The 19262-nt window shown below is 40.3% G+C and overlaps 1 protein-coding gene across 2 annotated transcripts; it reads left to right on the top strand.

Annotated features, from left to right (window-relative positions):
• Window positions 1-1020: 1020 nt before the first annotated feature.
• On the top strand, window positions 1021-19119 carry Esco2 (establishment of sister chromatid cohesion N-acetyltransferase 2). 2 transcript variants are annotated; one of them, XM_021654827.2, is made up of 11 exons: window positions 1021-1097; window positions 2254-2331; window positions 3739-4489; window positions 5771-5861; window positions 7312-7366; window positions 8355-8481; window positions 9828-9959; window positions 12014-12103; window positions 12580-12720; window positions 14780-14940; window positions 17523-19119. In XM_021654827.2, the coding sequence occupies exons 2-11, from the start codon at window positions 2267-2269 to the stop codon at window positions 17671-17673; spliced, it is 1764 nt and encodes a 587-aa protein (XP_021510502.1). In that variant the 5' UTR covers window positions 1021-1097; window positions 2254-2266; the 3' UTR covers window positions 17674-19119. The 2 variants fall into 2 exon arrangements, with proteins under 2 accessions (XP_021510502.1, XP_021510493.1); XM_021654818.2 differs by having other exon boundaries at window positions 1028-1168.
• The last annotated feature ends 143 nt before the right edge of the window (window positions 19120-19262 follow it).

The raw sequence follows: 19262 nt of genomic DNA, 5'->3' as shown, positions 1-19262 counted from the left end.
TCTATCTTCTAAGAAAGAAGCTGACCCATCCACAAATCATGAAAAAAAAGCCAATACTATTAATAACTAAACTGTTACTCATTTGTTCTTTCATTCCAGTCAGCTTTGAAGAAGGGCACCACTTAATTAAACTCATTTAGAACTAAACGTGTCAGACTGCTAGGTGCTGATAATTCCTTAGAAGCCTGTGGGTGCTTTTAGAGCATTTCTGCTTGTCACAGGACACATGATAAAAGCAGTGCTGGGTTGAGGTGTCCCAGGCCTTGCCCATAAATAGCAATTGCATCCATGCCTTCATTTTATTTTTCTGTAAAGTAGGAATGGTAACACAAAGTTCATGGGTTGTGATGAGGAACAAGTGAAATAAAATATGGAAAGCACCAAGCTGGAGAGATTGAACTCAGCTATTAAGAACATACATCTCTTGCTGAGGACCTGAGTTCAATTCCCAGCACCCACATTCAGTGGCCTACAAATGTCTAAAACTTAATCGAGTAAATCCAACTCTTCGGGCCTCTGCTGGTCCCTGCATTCACGTGCACATACCCACTCGCAGACATGCACATAATCAAAAACAATAAAATCTTTTAAAAATAGAAATTAAAAGTAAGGTATCTAACACCTGAAATTTATAATGAAATGGAAACCTAAAATGTCGTTGACTTTTAAAAAAAAATCAGGCTTCCAATATGAAAAATAAGAGCCTTCCGTATCTTGGAGCTAATCACTTTCCGTCAGCTGCTTACACCAAACAGACTACCTCAGACTTGGACTTCCGAGTCCTCTAATCCACAAACTACAATTCCCAGAAGGCACTTACACAGGCCCGCAGCCCGGAGCTAGAAGCTGCGGCAGGATTTCAGGAGGCGCGGCTTCCCTGTACCGCTTCGCCGCTCAAGGGCGGGAGAATCTTGGCGACCACCTCCCCCTGAGGGCGGGGCCGGGACTGGAGAGGAGCCAATCACGGCGCAGGCCCTGGGCGGCGCCGCGCAGCGGCGAATCGGAGCGCAGCGGCGCTGGTCTCCAGGAGCGCGCGTGAATTTGAACGCCCTGGCCGAGCGCCGGGCTCCCGTGAGGAGAGTCGTGGGCTTCCTGAGGTGCGGGGCGCTCTCTGCGGGGGTCCCCGGCCCGGGCGGACGCCGAGCCAGGGGGAGACTGAGGAACGCGGGTAACGTCACGGGGCAGGGGGCCTCGGGTGTGGGCACGCTCTGCCTGCTCCCCCACGCGAGGCTCGGGCTCCGGGTGGCAGCTTCCCCGATCCCCGCGGCGTGTGGGTAGTTTGGAGGCTGTGGAGTTCCGTGGGAGTGACACACCGAGCCGAGGGGAGGGGAAGGGAAGGAGAGAATATTCGAGAGCTCATCTCCCTCCGGGCAGAGGCTTATCTCCTCCGCTGCAGCCCGACGAGGGTCGGGTCGTTTAGGAATAAGGAAGCTCCCGCGAGGGACCTGGGGAGAGGCCGTTCCTTCTCACTTTACCTCGCTCAGATTCCTAGGAAGGGGCCTCCCCGGCTGTGCTTCGCCGAGCGCGCAGCTAGTCAGAGAGCGCTAAGGGTGTGGAGGAGGCATGAGGTGTGAGGGAAGCCGGGGAGGCGAGCATCCCTCGCTGGGCAGGGTGGAAGGAGGGCCGGTGCCAAGGAGGGCCTACCGGGAGTGCTGAAACTTGACGTGGTTAGCTCAATTAGAGGGAAGTGCAGCCCTAATTAGGGACCATCTGCTCTCGTTAGGAGGCTCACCTTTCCGCGGGAAATGCGCAGGTGAGGCGTATGTTTTCCCGCTCCCATCCACTGTACTGCAGGGTTTGCCCAGCCCACCCTCCTTCCCTTCCTTCCTCTAGCACTAGCACTGTTTAAGTCTCTGTTAAAATTATTTACTGCTTTACTTCTCTTTTTGAAACCTCTGTGGCCCAGGCTGGCCTCAAACTCAGGAGACCTTTGCCTGAGCCCCCCATTGGCACCCTCACACCGGCCTGGTTTGGTTTCGGTTGCTGTTTGTTTTTTTTTAATCTGTTTCTTGGCTTAGCCTGTGATCCCAGCCTTGGAAAGTTCAAAAGTTCAAGTTCATCCTTGGTCCCAGGGTGAGTGAGTTTGGATTTGAGACTAACCTCAGCTATGTGAGGCTCTATCTCAAAACAGTTTTCCCCTTGGGTATTTTTTTCAATTTAGAATTCAGATTTTTAAAATACCATTTTGACATAGTGCATTTTCTATCCACTTGATGACTTTGACTAGAATGCTGACCTTTTGGTTGCTTTTAGGATTTTAGTTAAAATGATGGCAGCTTTTACTCCAAGGAAGAGGAAACAACATACTCTGAATGCTGATGATGGTGATAGGTAGGTCTTAACCTATACATATGAACTCTGTAAGAAAAAAAAAATCCAGTCTTGTCAGCGATACAAAAGGCCTCAAGAAGACAGTTTATTGAAGAAAATTTATTATCATAGGGTATTTTAATGGCTAACTGGAAAAAATACATGGAGAATCATTTGTATGTTTTTTTAAAGTTATTTGGTACATGTGGTTATTTTATATGCATGTATGTCTGTGTACCACATGTATGCAGTGCCCGTAGATGGACTGAAGTTATAGACTGTGGGCCATCACGTGCAGGGACTCAGACCTGGGTACTCTGGAAGAGCAGCTAGTGCTTTGTTTTTTTCGAGACAGGGTTTCTCTGTGTAACCTTGGCTATCCTGGACTTGATTTGTAGACCAGACTGGCCTCAGAACTCAGAGATCTGAGTGCCTCTGCCTCCCAGAATGCTGGGATTACAGGCATTTGCCATCGTGCCCTGGCTGCAGCCAGTGCTTTTTAACAGCTGGGCCATATCTCCAAAACACCATCCCTTTGGCTTTTTGGTTTTGTTTTGTTTTGTTTTTAATAGTTTTTCTAGACAGAGTTTCTCTGTAGCCTTGGCTGTCCTGGGATCAGGACAAACTTCCCGCCTCTGCCTCCCAACTGTGGAGATTAAAGGCATGCACCATCACCCTCAGCCATTTGAAACAATCTTAACTGAATACCAGGTTGGCCTCAAAGTAATTGAGATCTTCCTGCCTTTGCCACCTGTGTTTTGGGATTAAAGGTCAGTGCTACCATGCTCAGATCTAATGGAGAATAATTTTTATATAGCCCAGATAAAGAAATAGATTGTGAAATACACATACATGTATATCAAAGCTTCATTGTAAAGACTGTTTGCTTTTATGAATATTATCTTTTTTTTTTTTCTTCGAGACGGGCTTTCTATGTAGTCTTGGCTGTCCTGAAACTCCATATGTAGATCAGGCTAGCCTTCAAGTCACAGAGATCTGCCTGCCTCTGCCTCATGAGTACAGAGGGGAGGGGGGTCATTAAAGGTATGTGCCACCATGCCCAGCTTAGGAATGTTGTCTTTGGAAATGTATTTAAGGGCTGGAGAGATGGCTCAGAGGTTAACACTGCTTGTTCTTCCTAACGGTCCTGGGTTCAATTCCCAGCAACCACATGGTGGCTTATAACCATCTTTACTGAGATCTGGTGCCTCTTCTGGCATGCAGGCAGAACACTGTAAATAATAAATAAATCTTTTAAAATAAAGATAGAATTTGAGGATTCTGTTAAACAGATAATGTGAATATGTCAAACAATGGAGAAGACTTTTTTTTTTATGACTAGTACAGAGAAGTTTACTAGTGGATCTAAATAAATTATGAAGAAAAACATGAACTTACCAATGAACTTTGTTTCATTTCTTTTTGTAGCCTATTAACAGATATTTCATCCAGCAAATTAAGTTTAAGAATTACTGAGAATCTCTTTCCATCACCTAATAAACGTACTTGTCAAAGCAGTGATCAGAAGGAAGAAAAGTCTTGCTCCCAACAATGCCATTTCACTTTAAGTCCATGCAAAACAACTGAAAATAGGTTGACATTTACAAACCACGACTCACTATTTAAATCTTTATCTGCTGTATCTTTCTACAATAAAGATAAGCACTACCTCAATCCACTCCAGAGGAAGTTGGTAAGAGAGTATAGATCTATTTGTGTAGCAACTAAAAATGGAGATAAACCTTTTCCCAGTGTGACAGAAAAAATTCAGAAAAAAACGCTTCGTACCAAGAAGAACAAAAAACCACAGAAGAGTTTAACTGCTAAATATCAACCAAATTATAAGCACATCAATACTATGTCAAGAAATGCCAAAAATTCCAAGCCAAATCAAGTGAGCTATAAGCCAGTTGTGGATAAAGAGAACAGTTGTTTTCCAAATACTCCTCGAGTCCTAAGCCAGAAAATAAAACCACAAGTTACACTCCAGGGTGGAGCAGCATTTTTTGTTAGAAAAAGAAACACTCTTAAAAAATCAACTCTGGAAGAAAAGCCGTTACCAGAGGTGACTGAAGATGCTGCTCCAGAGGCAGAGCAAGTACCAAAGGCCTTGTTAGTGGAAGAGAAATCGAATGTTGAGCTATTGGATGCAAGAAGTAAAAATGAAAAACTAAAAAAGGTAAGTTAAATGTATCATCTAAAAACAGTTGGTGGTTTAATAAAGCTTAGATATAAATGATGTGTGCCTAATTATGTAGATCATATTAAGTAAATAAAATTTTATTTTTTTTATAGTTTGAAGGACTGCCTTTATAAAACCAGACAGTAAAGACAGGTAGAAAGAAGTGAGACCTCTTTTAACCTTAGTATTTTCTGGAATGTGTGGAATTTCCTACTTTGGTAGCTCTCTGCTACTGTTAAAAAGTAGGAACTGAGTCAAGTGCTGGTTCACACCTTTAATCCCAGTGGAGGCTGAGGCAGGCAGATCTCTTGAGTTAAGGCCAGCCTGGTCTACCGAGTGAGTTCCAGGACAGCCGGAGCTACACAGAGAAACCCTGTCTCGAAACCCTCCCCCCAAAAAAGGAACTGTTAATAGACAAGACTCCCTCCAATGACCCTGGGATGTGGTTTCTGTTACAGTGTGTATGTTTGCATGCGTCCCCGTGCATACACATGGAGGTAAGAAGTCAGTGGCAAGTGTTTCTCGGGTGCTATCTACCTTGAGACTTTTTTTGAGACAGGGGCTCTTCATCGGCCCAGGATCCACCTATGCTGCCTGTGTATACTCCGTAGCCCAGAGATTATAAGCACCATCAGATGCTGGGATCCAACTCAGATTCTCATACCACACAGCAAGAACTTTACCAACCTACCTACCTATCTCTCAAGCCCTGGTTATTGTTTTTTATAGTCCATGATGGGAATTATCCCTTTTTAGTTTAAGAGAAAGTTTATCTTTTTCTTTTTCTATTTTTCACTAACTTAAAGTTAATTTCATAATAATGAAAAGAAAGGTCTAGAATTTTCATTATGCCATCTTCATCTGGAAGTATACTTAAGATTTTATTATGTTAGTGTGTATGACAGCTTCAGCTCTGGAGAGGTATGTATGTGTGAATGTGGTGCTCTCAGGACAGAAGGGAATTCTAGTCCCTGAAACTGGAGCTACAGGCAATTGAACCACTCTGTGGGTGCTGGTTGGAAGAGCAGCCAGAGCTCTAAGCCACTGTGCCATCTCTCCAACCCTTGAAGCACCCATTTTTATAAGTATTGCAGTCTCTCTGTGTCTGTTCTCTGACATTTAAAAGACGATCCATATTCAATGAATGCAGAGGAAGTTTCCAAAAAAAAAAAAAAGATTGAAAATTGAATTGTCTATAAAGTATTACACATGATAAATCTGCTGAGAAAACAACTAAGAATTGGACTTTTTCTTTTTTAACCTGTTCATTATTTTCAGAATTCCTCAGGTGCAGTAATTTCTTCAAAGGAATCTAAACTTGATAATCATAATTTTCCTTCAGAGAATTCACTCGGTGAGAGCAAAACAAGTAAGAAAATTTGCATTACTTAACCTCGCAACTTGTAGCAATACTTCATTGTTAATACCAATATGAAACCTTTTATATATATACTAATATTTTCTGGGCCTTTTTGAAAATTACTGTGCTTACCATTAACATCTCTTGTTGTTTTGTTTTTGTTTTTCAAGAGAGGGCTTTATGTAGCCCTGCCTGGCTATCCTGGACTCACTTTGTAGACCAGGCTGGCCTTCAGTGCACAGAGATCTGCCTGCCTCTGCTTCCCTGAGTGTTGGCATTATAGGCATGCACCATGGTGCCTAGCTAATATCTCTAGGGAACTGTTATCTATGGTAAAGCAATACCATATTTTGAAAAGCAGGAAAGGAGCTTTTAGATTAACACATCAGATGAAGAAAAAAAATTATCTTTAAGCTCTGGTTATTTCTAAATTTCCTAACTTCTTTATTATTATTATTATTATTATTATTATTATTATTATTGTATGTGGGAGTGTTGGTGCACTTATGGCATGGTGCATGTGTGGAGGTCAGAGGACACTTCTCTGGAGTGACTTATCTGTTTTCCGCCTTGTTTAGTCAGGGTCTCTTGTTTCTGTTTTTCGTATTCCCACTAACTGACCTTTGGGCTTCTTTGATTTTCCTCTCTTTACTCCGTTTTACCTTAGGAGTATTGGGATTACAGGCACCAAACCCAGCATCTGGGTTTTTGTTTTGTTTTTGATTACATGGGTTGAACTTGAGATCAGGCCTCCACCACAGATAATTTATCTGAGCATTTTACCAGTCCTACTTACATTATCTGTATTTCCTTTGCTCCAGCCCAGAATCAGCAATTTCTCCTCCGAACCTTGATTCCTTCTATTGGAGAATGGTATTTAGAAATCAGGATCTGGGCTCTGAGTATGATTGCTACTAGAGTGCTGTTGCTTCCAGGTCCTCTCTCCAGACAGGACCGAGGAGTACAGACATTTGTTTCTGTGTGTCTTCCTCTTCTTGTTTTAGCATGAGTTCCTATTGATGTCTCTAATCCAGTGTTACGAGATCTATTCTATACTTTTTTTTTTTTTTTTTTCTCTTATGAGTCAGTGTTTCTTTTGTGTAGACCAGGCTGGCCTGAACTCAGAGATCTACCTGCCTTTCCCCCACCCTCCAGTGCTGGGATTAAAGGCATGCACCACTACTGCATAATTTGCATTTTGATTAGTGATCCATTTTGAATGGTGCCCAATTGCTCTAGCACCATTTGTCAAAGACTACCATTGCTTTATTTGTGAGGTTCAATTTCTGATCTCCTTTGTTCCATACATCTACCTGTCTCTTTTTGCATTGGTTTAATTATGGTTGACTCTTGAAGTCAAGTAATGTAAATGTTTTGTTCTTTTTAACCTTCAGTCTTAGGAGGCAAAGCTTAGATTTTATTTGGTAATGCAACCTATTGCTGCTTTTCCCCCTAACAGTTTCTCCCGAGTCTGTCTATCCCATCTTCAGTGTTTCTTCAGTGAATACAAAAAGGTAGGAATTATTTTTGTTTTAATGTCCTGATTTTGGTAATTATATAGGTTTCTTTTATTCTCTTATAAGGCTTTTTTTTTTCTTTATCACTAAGGTGAAAGAAGAATAATATTGAGAGTAGGAGACAAGATTTTTTTCGTTGAGATAGAATAGATCTTCCATGGACTTGAGTAATAATTGTTACATTATTATATAGTAGCTGGCCTGTAGTGATTAGTTTATTGTTTTACTTAAGGATCCTCAGGACAATCTAGAAGGTAAATACTATTATATTAGTATTGAATCCTCTCAGCTGAGGAAACAGTAATTTAGCCATTATTGCTTGGCTAGTAAGGTGCTCAGTTCCACAGCTGGGAATACAATTCACATTTGAATCAAAAGCCCATTGGGTTATAGTGCCTTCCTTAGATGACAATATATTAACAGTAACATTTATAATTGACTAGATGTTAGTTTTACAAATGGAAAAAATTATAGTCAGAAAAGTAAAGAATGGTTTAATGTAGTTATGAGTCATAGCTGAAGCTAAATTGCGTGACGGGGAGGTAAGGGTGGGTAGAGAACATGAGTAGAAGGTATAAGTTTTGTATTGTCAGAACATCTTTCTAAAAACATTCATTTTTTTCTCACCCATTCAGTGTTGAATGATTAGCTATTTAGCAAAGAAGTTTTGGCCTACTCTTATCTTTCTCCTCCCCTCCCTTTTCCTTTCCTCTCTCCCTTTCTCTCCCTCTCCCCCTCTGTGCCTGTGTGCATACTTGTGTGTGCACACGTGTGCACATATATACACATTCCCGTGGAAGCCAGAGGTCAGCCTTGGTGGTACTCCTAAGTTGCTGCTCAACTTATTTTCTGAGACCAGGTTTCTAACTGTCATGTCTAGTCCTACAGATTTGGCTACAAGTCAAATCTGGATTTGAGTATTGACACTGAATTTACTCATTATGTTCTTCTGAGTGATTATTTCCGGGTGAACCTTTCTTTCTAGATTGCCACCTGAAGAACAGTCTTCTGTGGAATCTACTGCATGTGCTAACTTATTGAAACAGACAAATGTACAGAAAAATATTAATTCCAGAGATACAAATAAAGGAGGAAAAGACCAATTCGTCATTGTGAGTAAATTTAAAATATAGGTCTCTCTGCAGGTAGAACAGGCAGCCTTTCAGCATAGTTATCTTTGGTTGTGGATTTCCAAATTTGTAATTGCCATTTTTGTTGTAGTAACCTTCAAAGTTAGCCAGTACTTTAGGGCTCATAGTTTTGGGAAGTGCTAGTATGTGAGTAGAATGCTATGAATGGCTTATTCCAGGTAAGAAAAGTATTGATCAACAAAAGATGCAATGGAAATTGCAATGTTGAATTAGAATTAAGTTTAGCAAAGTCTGGCCATGGGCTGGATCCAGATTCTATAATAATCTCTAAGCTGAAAAATGTAGTTAACATTTTTAAGTGTTTTTGTTTGTTTTTGATTCTAGGAATTGAGCCTAATAGTCTCATTCATAGAAAAACAAGACTCTGCCACTAAGCTACACAGCACCTCCAAGGCTTTTTATTTTTAAATTGCCTAAGCTGGCCTTGAACTTGTAATCCTCAGCTTCTGGGGTAGCTGTGATTGTAAGCCTGTGCCTCCAGGACAGGCTTTCAGAAAATTTTAAAGCAAAGCAAAGAATATATGACTATATTAGCTACTTTTCTGTTGCTTTGATAAAATACAATGATTTAAAGAAGAAAGAGTTGATTTGGGTTTCTGGTTCCAGAGGGGGGAAGTCATAATGATAAGGAGAATATAATAGGCAGCCAGAGTAGGAAGCTGGCTAGTCCCAGTTCAGCCTCAGACAGGAAGTAGAGACAACATCAAGAAGTCTTATTAGTTTCAAAGGCTGTCCTGCATCGATAGACTTCCTAGGGAAACTGTACCTCCTAAAGGTTCCAAAACCTCCCCAAACAGCATGACCATACATGGCCTGAAAGCCTAAAGAATTTACTTCTATTTTTTCACAGAAAAACTGCCAATCCCTGTCTTAAATAATCCAGAATCTAGTATTTTCTTTCTTCTTTTTGGTTGGTTGGTTTGGGTTGGGTTTGGTTTTTCTAGACAGGGTTTTTCTGTGTAGCCTTAGCTATCCTGGAATTGCTTTGTAAACCAGGCTGTCCTTGAACTCACAGTGATCCACCTGCCTCTACCTCTTTGAGTGCTGGGATTAAAGGGGTGCACAACCAGCAGACTTTTTTTCAATGAAATTAAAACCATGTTTTATGAGAATGGAGTTGGTAGAGCCTTATCAACTCTTGAGGCAAAGAATTTTAGTATTGAAGGATAAAGAATTTAACACTCCAAACAACTTAAAGACAAAAAAACCCACTGATTAATACAGAAGTTCCAAAATGTTTTCCCTTCTCTTTGAAATGAGGCAATGTTTATGATTTTGTTTGGCTGTCTGCTTGTTCTTCAATTTAGGATGCAGGTCAGAAACATTTTGGGACAACTCTATGTAAGTCTTGTGGCATGATCTATACTGCTTCGAACCCTGAAGACGAAGTGCATCATCTCCAGCATCACCATAGATTTCTGGAGGGAATTAAGTATGTGGTGAGTTGAGAAGTCTGTTTGTCCGAAAGGTAAAACTGTATGAAAGGATGCATTTTGTGCATTATTTGTTGGTATATTCATAATTATTTCATTGCTTCCAGTAGAGGCTAGCTGGGCACGTTAGCTCCTACCTGTGGTCCCATCATTTGGGAAAAGGTTGAGGTATGAGGATCATTGTGAGTTGATATTTGGTCTTGGGTACATAGTAAGTTTCAGGTCAGTCTGTCAGTTTGAGCTACAAGAGTGAACCATGCCTTAAAAATACAAACATATCAGGCTATTGAAATGACTAAAGAGTCAGGGTGCTTCCTGCACCAGATGTGGCTACAGAGGAGCCACAGGCCAACGCGAAGGATTTCTGGGCTCTGTTAAGTGTCTGCATATTCAGTGAGAACCCTGTTTCAAGGAATAAGGCCGAGAATGTCCTCTTCTGGCTGGCACATACACAAAGGTTGTGTGTTATACAACACACACAATCCTGGGAAATATAAGTACTTGAGGTTGATGCTATTAAAAAGTTAGCTGTTTTGTTTTGTTGTTGTTGTTGTCCTTCAGTGCTGGGCATCAAACCCAGGCCCTTACATATAGGCAAACATGACTGGAGTTATACCTAAGCCTAAAGTTTAGGTTGTTACATAATGCTGTTTCAGACTTAGCAATCCAGTGTACAACATTAAGTAAATCCCTGCACTCTGCAGAAGATTGGGATTAGGGTGGCAAAACGATGACCATGTACTCTTTTAAGGTACAGGGATGAAAATAACAGGATATTGCCAGTGCACACCTGTCACATATGTACATACATAGAGACGGTTCACTGACAGAAGCCCATGAAAGTAGAGAACTTAGCACAATTAGTAGGCTCTTCAGGACTACATCCTGTGAGGTTATACACATTTAGAGGGATATGGACAGAAATGCTAAATGAATATATGAATGAGAGTTTCTGCGTTTCTTTGTGTAGAGCTAACTAATTGCCTTTCTCCCTACTGTGACAAAGAGGGAAGGGTTTATTCTGGAGTATAGTTGAAGGGAATCATCCCACTATGGTGAAGACACAACTTAAGGCATGGTTGTCAGGAATAGGAGGCCAGCTGGTCACACTGTGATCAGGAAGCAGTGAGTGGACAGAAAATGGAACCCAGCTATAAAACCTCAATGCCTAGTATCCCGTCTCCCCTCCCCCCAGTAGTCCACTTCTTCCAGTGGCGGTCCATTTTCTGAAGATTGCACAACCTTCTCAAACAGCACTATCAGCAGGGGAACAAGTATTCAAACACAGTTACCTGTGAGAGACATTTCACATTCAAACATAATAGGGTCAGACCTATGCTGAGTTACTGAAAGGAGAAAGCATTTGTGCCTCAGGATTACCTGGGTTTATCTTCTCTCTCTCTCTGTCTCTGGGTTTATCTTCCCTCCTTCTCCCTCTGTCTGTCTATCTTTAGTTTATTTGTATCTTTCACATCTTGTAACTCGGCTTACTGCCCAGTCTCAGATAATTTAGCAGTTCTTATTCAGATCCAGTGCAGGCTACAGCTGCTATGAGTTCAGAATCGGAGTTGCTGTGTCATAAGCAGAAGATGGCATTTTCTGGCTCTTTCTCTTTTCTCTTCTGCAATGTTCTCTGGGCTTTTGAGGGAATGGTATACATGTCCTGTTAGGACCGAACACCAGTACCTTGTTTGCAGCCCCTTAAATAGCCATGGGTATTCTGCACAGTCACTGCAGAGAGAAGAATTGCTGCAACTCTTTAATGCAGTTCCTCATGTTGTGGTGACATCCCCCCCAGGCATAAGATTATTTTTGTTGCTGCTTCAAAACTGGTTTTGCTACTGCTATGAATTTAAATGTAAATATCTGATATTTCTGATGGTCTTGGGTGACCCCTATGAAAAGGATCTTGACCAACAGATTGAGAACTGCTGGTCTATACAAGGAAGGAGTGGTCAAGCCTGAACCTCCATTTTGCCTTTCTTGACATCTTCAAACCAAAGTATTTTGTGTACTTTGTTTATAAATGAATGATTTTTCCTCTTTCCTGGCTTTGGCAGGGCTGGAAAAGAGAGCGGGTAGTAGCAGAGTTTTGGGATGGGAAGATCGTGTTGGTCCTGCCACAAGATCCAAGTTATGCCATCAAAAAGGTATGGGGTTGTTTTTCTCCTCTCCTCACTCAAGAAAACCACCATACTGAACTGCTTTCCTGGTGTGCCAACAGCCTTCTTGTTGTATAGGCTAAGCATTTATAGTGGCTTTTACAGAATCCCAGTAAGATGTGTTCTCTGTTGGTGTTGCTTCTGTTTCCTGAGTTGAATGTCGCCAACAGGAATAATAAATAAGGCTAAAATAAATCTGCTTCATACTCTCATTCTTCCTCTCCACTAGGATTCTGAATGTCTGTTAAAGGCATTCTTCAAAATATGTTGTTAGGCCCTTTTCCCTAAGTACCAGGTGTGTGTATGAATTTTGATATATAAGTCTGATAATATATAAATTTAGAAAATAGACATAAAAGAAGCTAAATGCTGGTTATCATGTTTTATCAGGATATACACATACTTAATTTTTATTGTGATTTTTTTTTTTTAAACAAGTTTACGTTATGGTTTTATCACTTTAGGTAGAAGATGTCCAAGAACTTGTGGATCTGGAATTGGGCTTCCAGCAGGTTGTTCCCATGTATCCAAACAAAACCAAAACTTTCCTCTTTATTGATGAAAAGAGAGTAGTTGGATGTTTAATTGCGGAACCCATCAAACAGGTATGCTGTCTTTTACATTATTAAAATATCTTTGACTAATTAAATTCATTCATTTATATTGTATTTGTTATTTTGTCTTTTATAAGCAGAATAAGTCTGTTTTCATGTAGCCATTTCCCTTCCTGGGATTATTAAAATGTAGTGATTTTATGTAAGAATCTAGTCCTAAGTTATTACGTAGTAGCATAGTGGATGTATGAAAGGCAGAGTCTCCAGCTCTTTTTGGCCTGGAACTCAGAGATCCTCCTGCCTTCGCCTTGCAAGTCTGGAATTAAAGGTGTGTGCCACTATGCCCAACTAAAATCTACTTCAGACACTAATTAGTGGTGTTCTAGAAAACAGTTTTCCTGTTATTAAAAGTTAGAAGAGAGTAGCTTTTGTGTTTTATCAATTAAGAGCAGATATGCATTATCTTTTGTTGGTTATACCTTAATAAAGTTGGTGCTGGGAGAGAATGCCAACAGACAACTTGTACTGACAGCAAAAGTACCAAAGGAGCAGTAGAGCATTTGGATAGCATGCACAGGGTTCTAGATTTTATCCCAGTACTGTGCATGCATGTATACATACTTGAAAATTGTCGAATTACATCTTTGTTTTCCTCATGGGAAATAAGTATGGTGATAAAAATGTTAACTGCCTTGATTTAAAATGTCACCATAGATTAAAACAGCAGGTTAAACAGTTTGAGAGAAATTCTCTGCAAATTGATCAGGTTGATCTTGAAGTTGTGGTCTTCCTCCTCAGTCTTCTGTACTGGGTCTGGCTTAACTATACTGGACATACCTTATACATACATGCATATACACATTCAAGCATATAAACATGTAGAGGCCTCCAGAACTTAACTCTGTCTAAATGAATGTTGACAAACTACTACCTTCCCTCACAGTTTTCTAGTTCCTGCCAACTTTTTAGATTCTGCATTTGTTAGATTATGTAAGATCTGCCATTTTGTGATGACTGATTGTACTTGTCATGTCCTTTGGATCTATCCATTTGCCCCAGGTGTCAAGATTTCATGTTATAGTTGAATAGAATTTCACCAGCAGCTATTTTATTTTTTTTATTTTCTTTATTCATTGAGGAACACTCAAGTTGACTCTGCCCTGAGTTTTGTGTGTGATGCTGCAATGAATCTCCCACTTTTTATTATGGATACATACCCTGAAGTAGAAGCACTGAGTCATGGTTTTGTTGTTAGTTTTAATTTTGGTGTGTTTGTTTTGAGAGACTTCCACGGTTTCCACTACTTACTGTTAGATTCCCACAGGCTGCATACATGGGTTCTTTGTTTCCTGTCTTTGCCCAGACTTTTTACTTTTACATATAACCAACCATTCTAACAGATGTGCTGTGATACCTTCTTATTCTCACCTGCATTTCCTTGATTATAGTAGTATTGAGCATTCCTTCAAACCTCTGTGGGCCATATGTAAGTCTTTTTCAAAAGGGGAAGTCAAGTCCTCATCTCACTTTATAAATTTGTACATTATTATTACTGTGTACATGATGTATGAAATTGGCATGTGTGGGGTTGCTTCTCTCCACTGAGATCTTGGGAGTAAACTCAGGTTGTCATTGTTGTACAACAAGTGCTTTTCCTATTGAACCATCTTGTTGAACACCCTTGTTTGATTTTAAAATTTGTGTTACTTTCTTGTTATTGAATTGAGTTCCTTCTATATTTTTGACTTTGATTCCTTATGGTGTATACAGTTTGTAGATATTTTCTCCTAAATTGTCTTTGTCCATGTTGTGTCCTTTGATGTGCAGAAGCTTTCTACTTTAATGTCAACCCACGTTTCATGACCATTGATTATTCCAGTTCCAGGGGATCCAGTACCCTTTTCTGACCTCTGCAGACATCGGGCACACAAGTGCACATACATACACACAGAAAGAACGCTCGTACATATAAATATAAGGAATAGCAGAATATTACTTTTTTGGAGATTAACTATAAACAGGTTTCGTTTAAAGTTTGGATTTTTGTTTGCTTTTTAAAAGTAAACTTGTCTGTGTTTTTAACTGTAGACACTGCTGTGTGTCATTGCAGGCATTTCGTGTCCTGTCAGAACCAAGTTCCACTAAAGAATGTTCTAGAGCTTGGCGGTGTTCAGATGTACCGGAACCTGCAATCTGTGGGATAAGTAGAATCTGGGTCTTCAGACTGAAAAGAAGAAAGCGCATTGCAAGGCGACTGGTCGACACTGTCAGGTAAGGAGACAGAACAGCTCTAGACCTTGCACCATGACTTGTTAGCATTCCCAGAACCTCCCTTGGCTGGCCTTGAACTAGTGATTCTGTTTCATGTGCTAGAATTGCAAACATACACCACCATGCCTACTTTATTTTGGATTTAAGATATATTGTTTGTCTGTTTGTATGTATGTCTGTGTGATTATAACCATGTGAGTGCAGCATCTTTGTAGTCCAGAAAAGGATATTAGATTTAGAGCTGGAGTTATAGGTAGCTGTGAGCCACCTGATATAGGTACTGGGAACCAAACTCTGGTCCTCTGCAAGAGCAGTACTGTTTTTGTTACTTGTCTACTACTGTGGCAAAACAGTATTATCAAGGCAACTTCTTAAAGAAAGCATTTAATTTGGGGATCACAGTTCCAGGGGGTTGGAATCCATGACCATCAGTAGGCAGGCAGGCAGGCAGGAAGGCATGGTCCTAGAGCAGTCAGTGGCTGAGAGCTCACATCTTATCCATAGGCATGAGGCAGAGAAAACTAACTGGGAATAGCATGGGCTTTGAAATAGCAAAGCCAGTTCCTAATGACACACCTCCTTCATCCTTCCCAAATATTTCTACCAACTAGGGACCTAGTATTCAAATATGTGAGCCTAAAAGGCCATTCTCTTAAAACTACCACAAGTACATATGTACTTCTAACCATGGAACCATCTCTTCAGTCCCCTGCTTTATTTGTTTTTCTGTTTTGTTATGTTTTCTTTCAAGACAGGGTTTCTCTGTGTAGCCTTGGTTGTCCTGGACTCACTTTGTGGACTAGGCTGGCCTTGAACTCACAGAGATTTGCCTGCTTGCCTCTGCCTCCCCAAGTGCTGGGATTATAGGTAGGTGTCACTGTGCCCAGCTTATTCATTTTCACAACTTATTTCAAATGCCTTTCCAGCAGTGTTTTGATTTTGTTTTGTTTTGTTTTGTTTTTTCTTATGATGGTCACTTCATATAGTGGTTATGTCTTTTAGATCAGCAGTTCTCAACCTGTAGGTGGTGACCATTGGAAAGAACCTATTTCCAGTGGTCTTAGGAACTGAGACACCACTTCTCTAAAATTACAGTTATGAAGTAGCAATGAAAATAATTTTATGGCTAGGGTACACCACAACATGAGAAACTATATTAAAGGGTCACAGCATTAGGAAGGTTGAGACCCACCACATTAGGTGTTCATTTTTTTCATGCTGTGTGACATCTATGTACCTCAGACTATCCTTGAGCTAATTATGTTTCTGCCACAGACTGCCAGGTGCTGGATCTAACAGTGTTTGGCACCATGTCCAGGCTTGTTAGACTCTCCATTTACCTGGGATGATTTCTTAGCCCTTCATTGTCTTCTATAGCATTGAAGAATTTGAAGTGTTTTACCTTTTTATGGTTGTAACAGGGTGCTTGACATGGTTTAAAGCAGGAATGGTTTATTTTGACTCATGATTTCAGAAGTGTCAGTAGTTCACTATACAGGGATTGATTGTAATGATTGAATGATTGTTCTGCATTGAAGAGCAGAACAACTTCCCTCATGGTGTCCAGGACCAAAAGAAAGGGAAATACAGGATGAAGCTGGGACAACATAAAGCATCTTCAGAACATGCCCAAGCAACCTATTCCCTCTTATGGGGCACCACCTCCCATGAACCCATCAAGGATAATTTGTTAATGTTTAGAGCTTCCTGATCTAATTGCGTATGCAGATGCATTTAGACACAGCTGGAGATGTACTTTACTGGATCATCTGTTAATCAAGTTGACAAAACTAGCTATCATTGAGAATAGAGCAAGTTATTTCACAGAATCCCCTAGAAGGTTTTTTGTTTTATTTTTAACATTTATTAACTGATTGGGGGGGTGTGATTTGTGTGCCTTGGCATATAGAGAGAGCTAGAGGACAACTTGCAGGAATGGGTTCTCGCCGACCACCTTGTCCATACATGGTCCTGGAGTTTGAGTTCAGATCATCAGGCGTGGCAGTGCCGTTTCACCAGCCTTGAACCCCTTCTAACTATTTTATTTTCATTACTTTTAATTATAGTTGAGCAAGATTGAGGAAATTATAGATTGTTTTTAGCCATCTCAAACCTCTGTATTTGGTTTGGGAAAAAATATTTGGTTTGGGAAAAAAATAATTTCTTGCTAATGATGAGACTAATTGTGGTGGCACTTGGGAGGAAGAAGAGGATCATAATTCCTGGGCTATCTAGAGACCCTGTTTTAAAAGCAGAACAACAAAAATATTGCTGTTGGGGTTTTTGGTTTGGTTTGATTTTAGTGAGTATGGTGGTATCATTTTTGTGTTTTCCCGGTAAACACATGCAATGGCATGCATGTGGAAATCAGAAGACAACTTGAGGAAATTGGTTTTCTTTCTCCTTCCAGCCTGAGAACCTTTGAGTTTCTCATCTGAGATGATGCCAAGAGTCATCATCTCTAAATCCAAGCATTCTGGTACCATAAATAGTAGTTTTAATCAGTTACTTATATTGTTTAATATATGTTTAATTGAAATCCAAGATTTTAGTGATAAATGAGTTTTTCTTTTTTTTTGTAGGAATTGCTTCATGTTTGGCTGTTTTCTCAGCACTAATGAAATTGCATTTTCTGACCCAACACCAGATGGCAAATTATTTGCAACCAAGTACTGCAACACCCCTAATTTCCTTGTATATAATTTTCATAGCTTAAGCCAATTGCAATCATAAAACTAGTACTGTGTGGAAAACTTCAGCTAGATAGAAACTAATATCAGAGTGAAAATTATAAGGTTTGTATACATGTACATTACCAGTTTTGTTTTTAATATATTTGAGAGATAAAATTTTTGAGAATTATTTGGGATTCAAAGAAAAAAAGATCTTTGGATATACTCTGAATTCTTAATTCTGAAAACTTCACAGCAAGATGGCTTCTGCAGAACCTGGGCCATGTAAGGAACACACAAATACAGTTTTAGACTATGATTGTCTTATGCTCCATCAGTAGAGGCAAATCTAAACATGGGCAGTGAGAGATCAGTAGAGGCAAATCTAAACATGGGCAGTGAGAGATAATTCCTGAATTCTTCCATAGCGTTCTCACTTTGCAATCATGTTGTAAATGAGTACTGTATTAGCAGATTCCCTGCCAACAGTAGCAACAGCTAGTGAGCAATCAGTCAACAGTTAGTGTTACCATATTGATATTTGATGGTTTACTACGTACAAAATACCTAACCACCACACCCTAAAACTTAGGACAACTCCAAATTTCGCTTTTGGAGGGGATCTTAAGAGCAGAAAGTGACTGAACAGTAAATCAGTACAGTGGACTTGAATTACATGCTAGTACTTGTTTATTGTGACAAGTACATTGATAAGTGATATATGGGAACTAGGGTTTCTATAGGAACTTGGAATAAATCTCACTGAAAGTGCCAATTTATATATTTAAGTCAGTTCATGCTTTATGGCCAGTACGCAAGACCTGTCATTTGAGCAAACCTACTAAAAATGACATATCAGAGAGAGTGGGTAGGACTACTGAATCCCAATGTATACACTTAATTTTTCCATAAATAAACTTTCAATTTGATGTCATTTTCCTGCTGTTTTGATGGACAATATGCTAATTAATGATCTGTTGCTTGGTATACTCATAAAAAGAACCTCCAAGAAAATTCTAGAAGATAATGCTTCCTAATTACTTTTAAAATTCTATCTGTTGCCAAGTCTGAGTACACCACCTAGTTTCACCAGTGCAGTTAATTATGGCTCTGCTAGATAAGGTTGAATGAAGTTGGTCTATGGTGATAGATTGCCTTTTCTCAAAAAATCTCCCCTCATCTGGGTGACCCCCAGATGGGTCACATAGCTCTTAGGGCACAGGCTGGACCCTTCCCTAATAAGGAAACTCCTAGCAAGCTTGTAGGAACTACTGGAAATGCCCCACCCTGCTAAGGATCTTCTTCCAGCACTGACCTTCAATTGTACTTGGAGATCCCTCCCACCCCCATTGGATAATTAAGTGTGGTATTTCCCTTGTGATAGGCCCATTAAGGATCTCTGACACCTGAGCCCAGTGAATCAAACACATTTACCCTGGAAATCCCTCCCTCTGCCCAGGGTTTATATTGCCCTTGATTTCACATGAATAAAGGTACATGCTTCTCACTTCAAGACCACCTGAGACTCATCATTTATCCTCCACCAGGCAGGCCTTGTCTCACCTGGCCTGTGCCTTGGCTGCAAGCTGGCCAGGCATGGGCTAAAGCCTGCATCTGCAGTGCTTAGCACAGCAGCTTAACCAAGAACTG

Source organism: Meriones unguiculatus, chromosome 9, assembly GCF_030254825.1.
Source record: "Meriones unguiculatus strain TT.TT164.6M chromosome 9, Bangor_MerUng_6.1, whole genome shotgun sequence".
In the NCBI taxonomy this organism is placed as follows: domain Eukaryota; kingdom Metazoa; phylum Chordata; class Mammalia; order Rodentia; family Muridae; genus Meriones; species Meriones unguiculatus.
The sequence above is the reverse complement of the archived record's forward strand: the minus strand, read 5'-3'. Positions and strand labels throughout refer to the sequence as shown.

Excerpts from the sequence above, each read along its gene's own strand:
- Esco2 (XM_021654827.2), top strand. The coding sequence starts at position 2,267 with ATGATGGCAGCTTTTACTCCAAGGAAGAGGAAACAACATACTCTGAAT. Across the intron at positions 7,367-8,354 it reads TCTTCAGTGAATACAAAAAG|ATTGCCACCTGAAGAACAGT; the intron begins GTAGGAATTATT and ends CTTTCTTTCTAG. Across the intron at positions 12,721-14,779 it reads TTGCGGAACCCATCAAACAG|GCATTTCGTGTCCTGTCAGA; the intron begins GTATGCTGTCTT and ends GTGTCATTGCAG.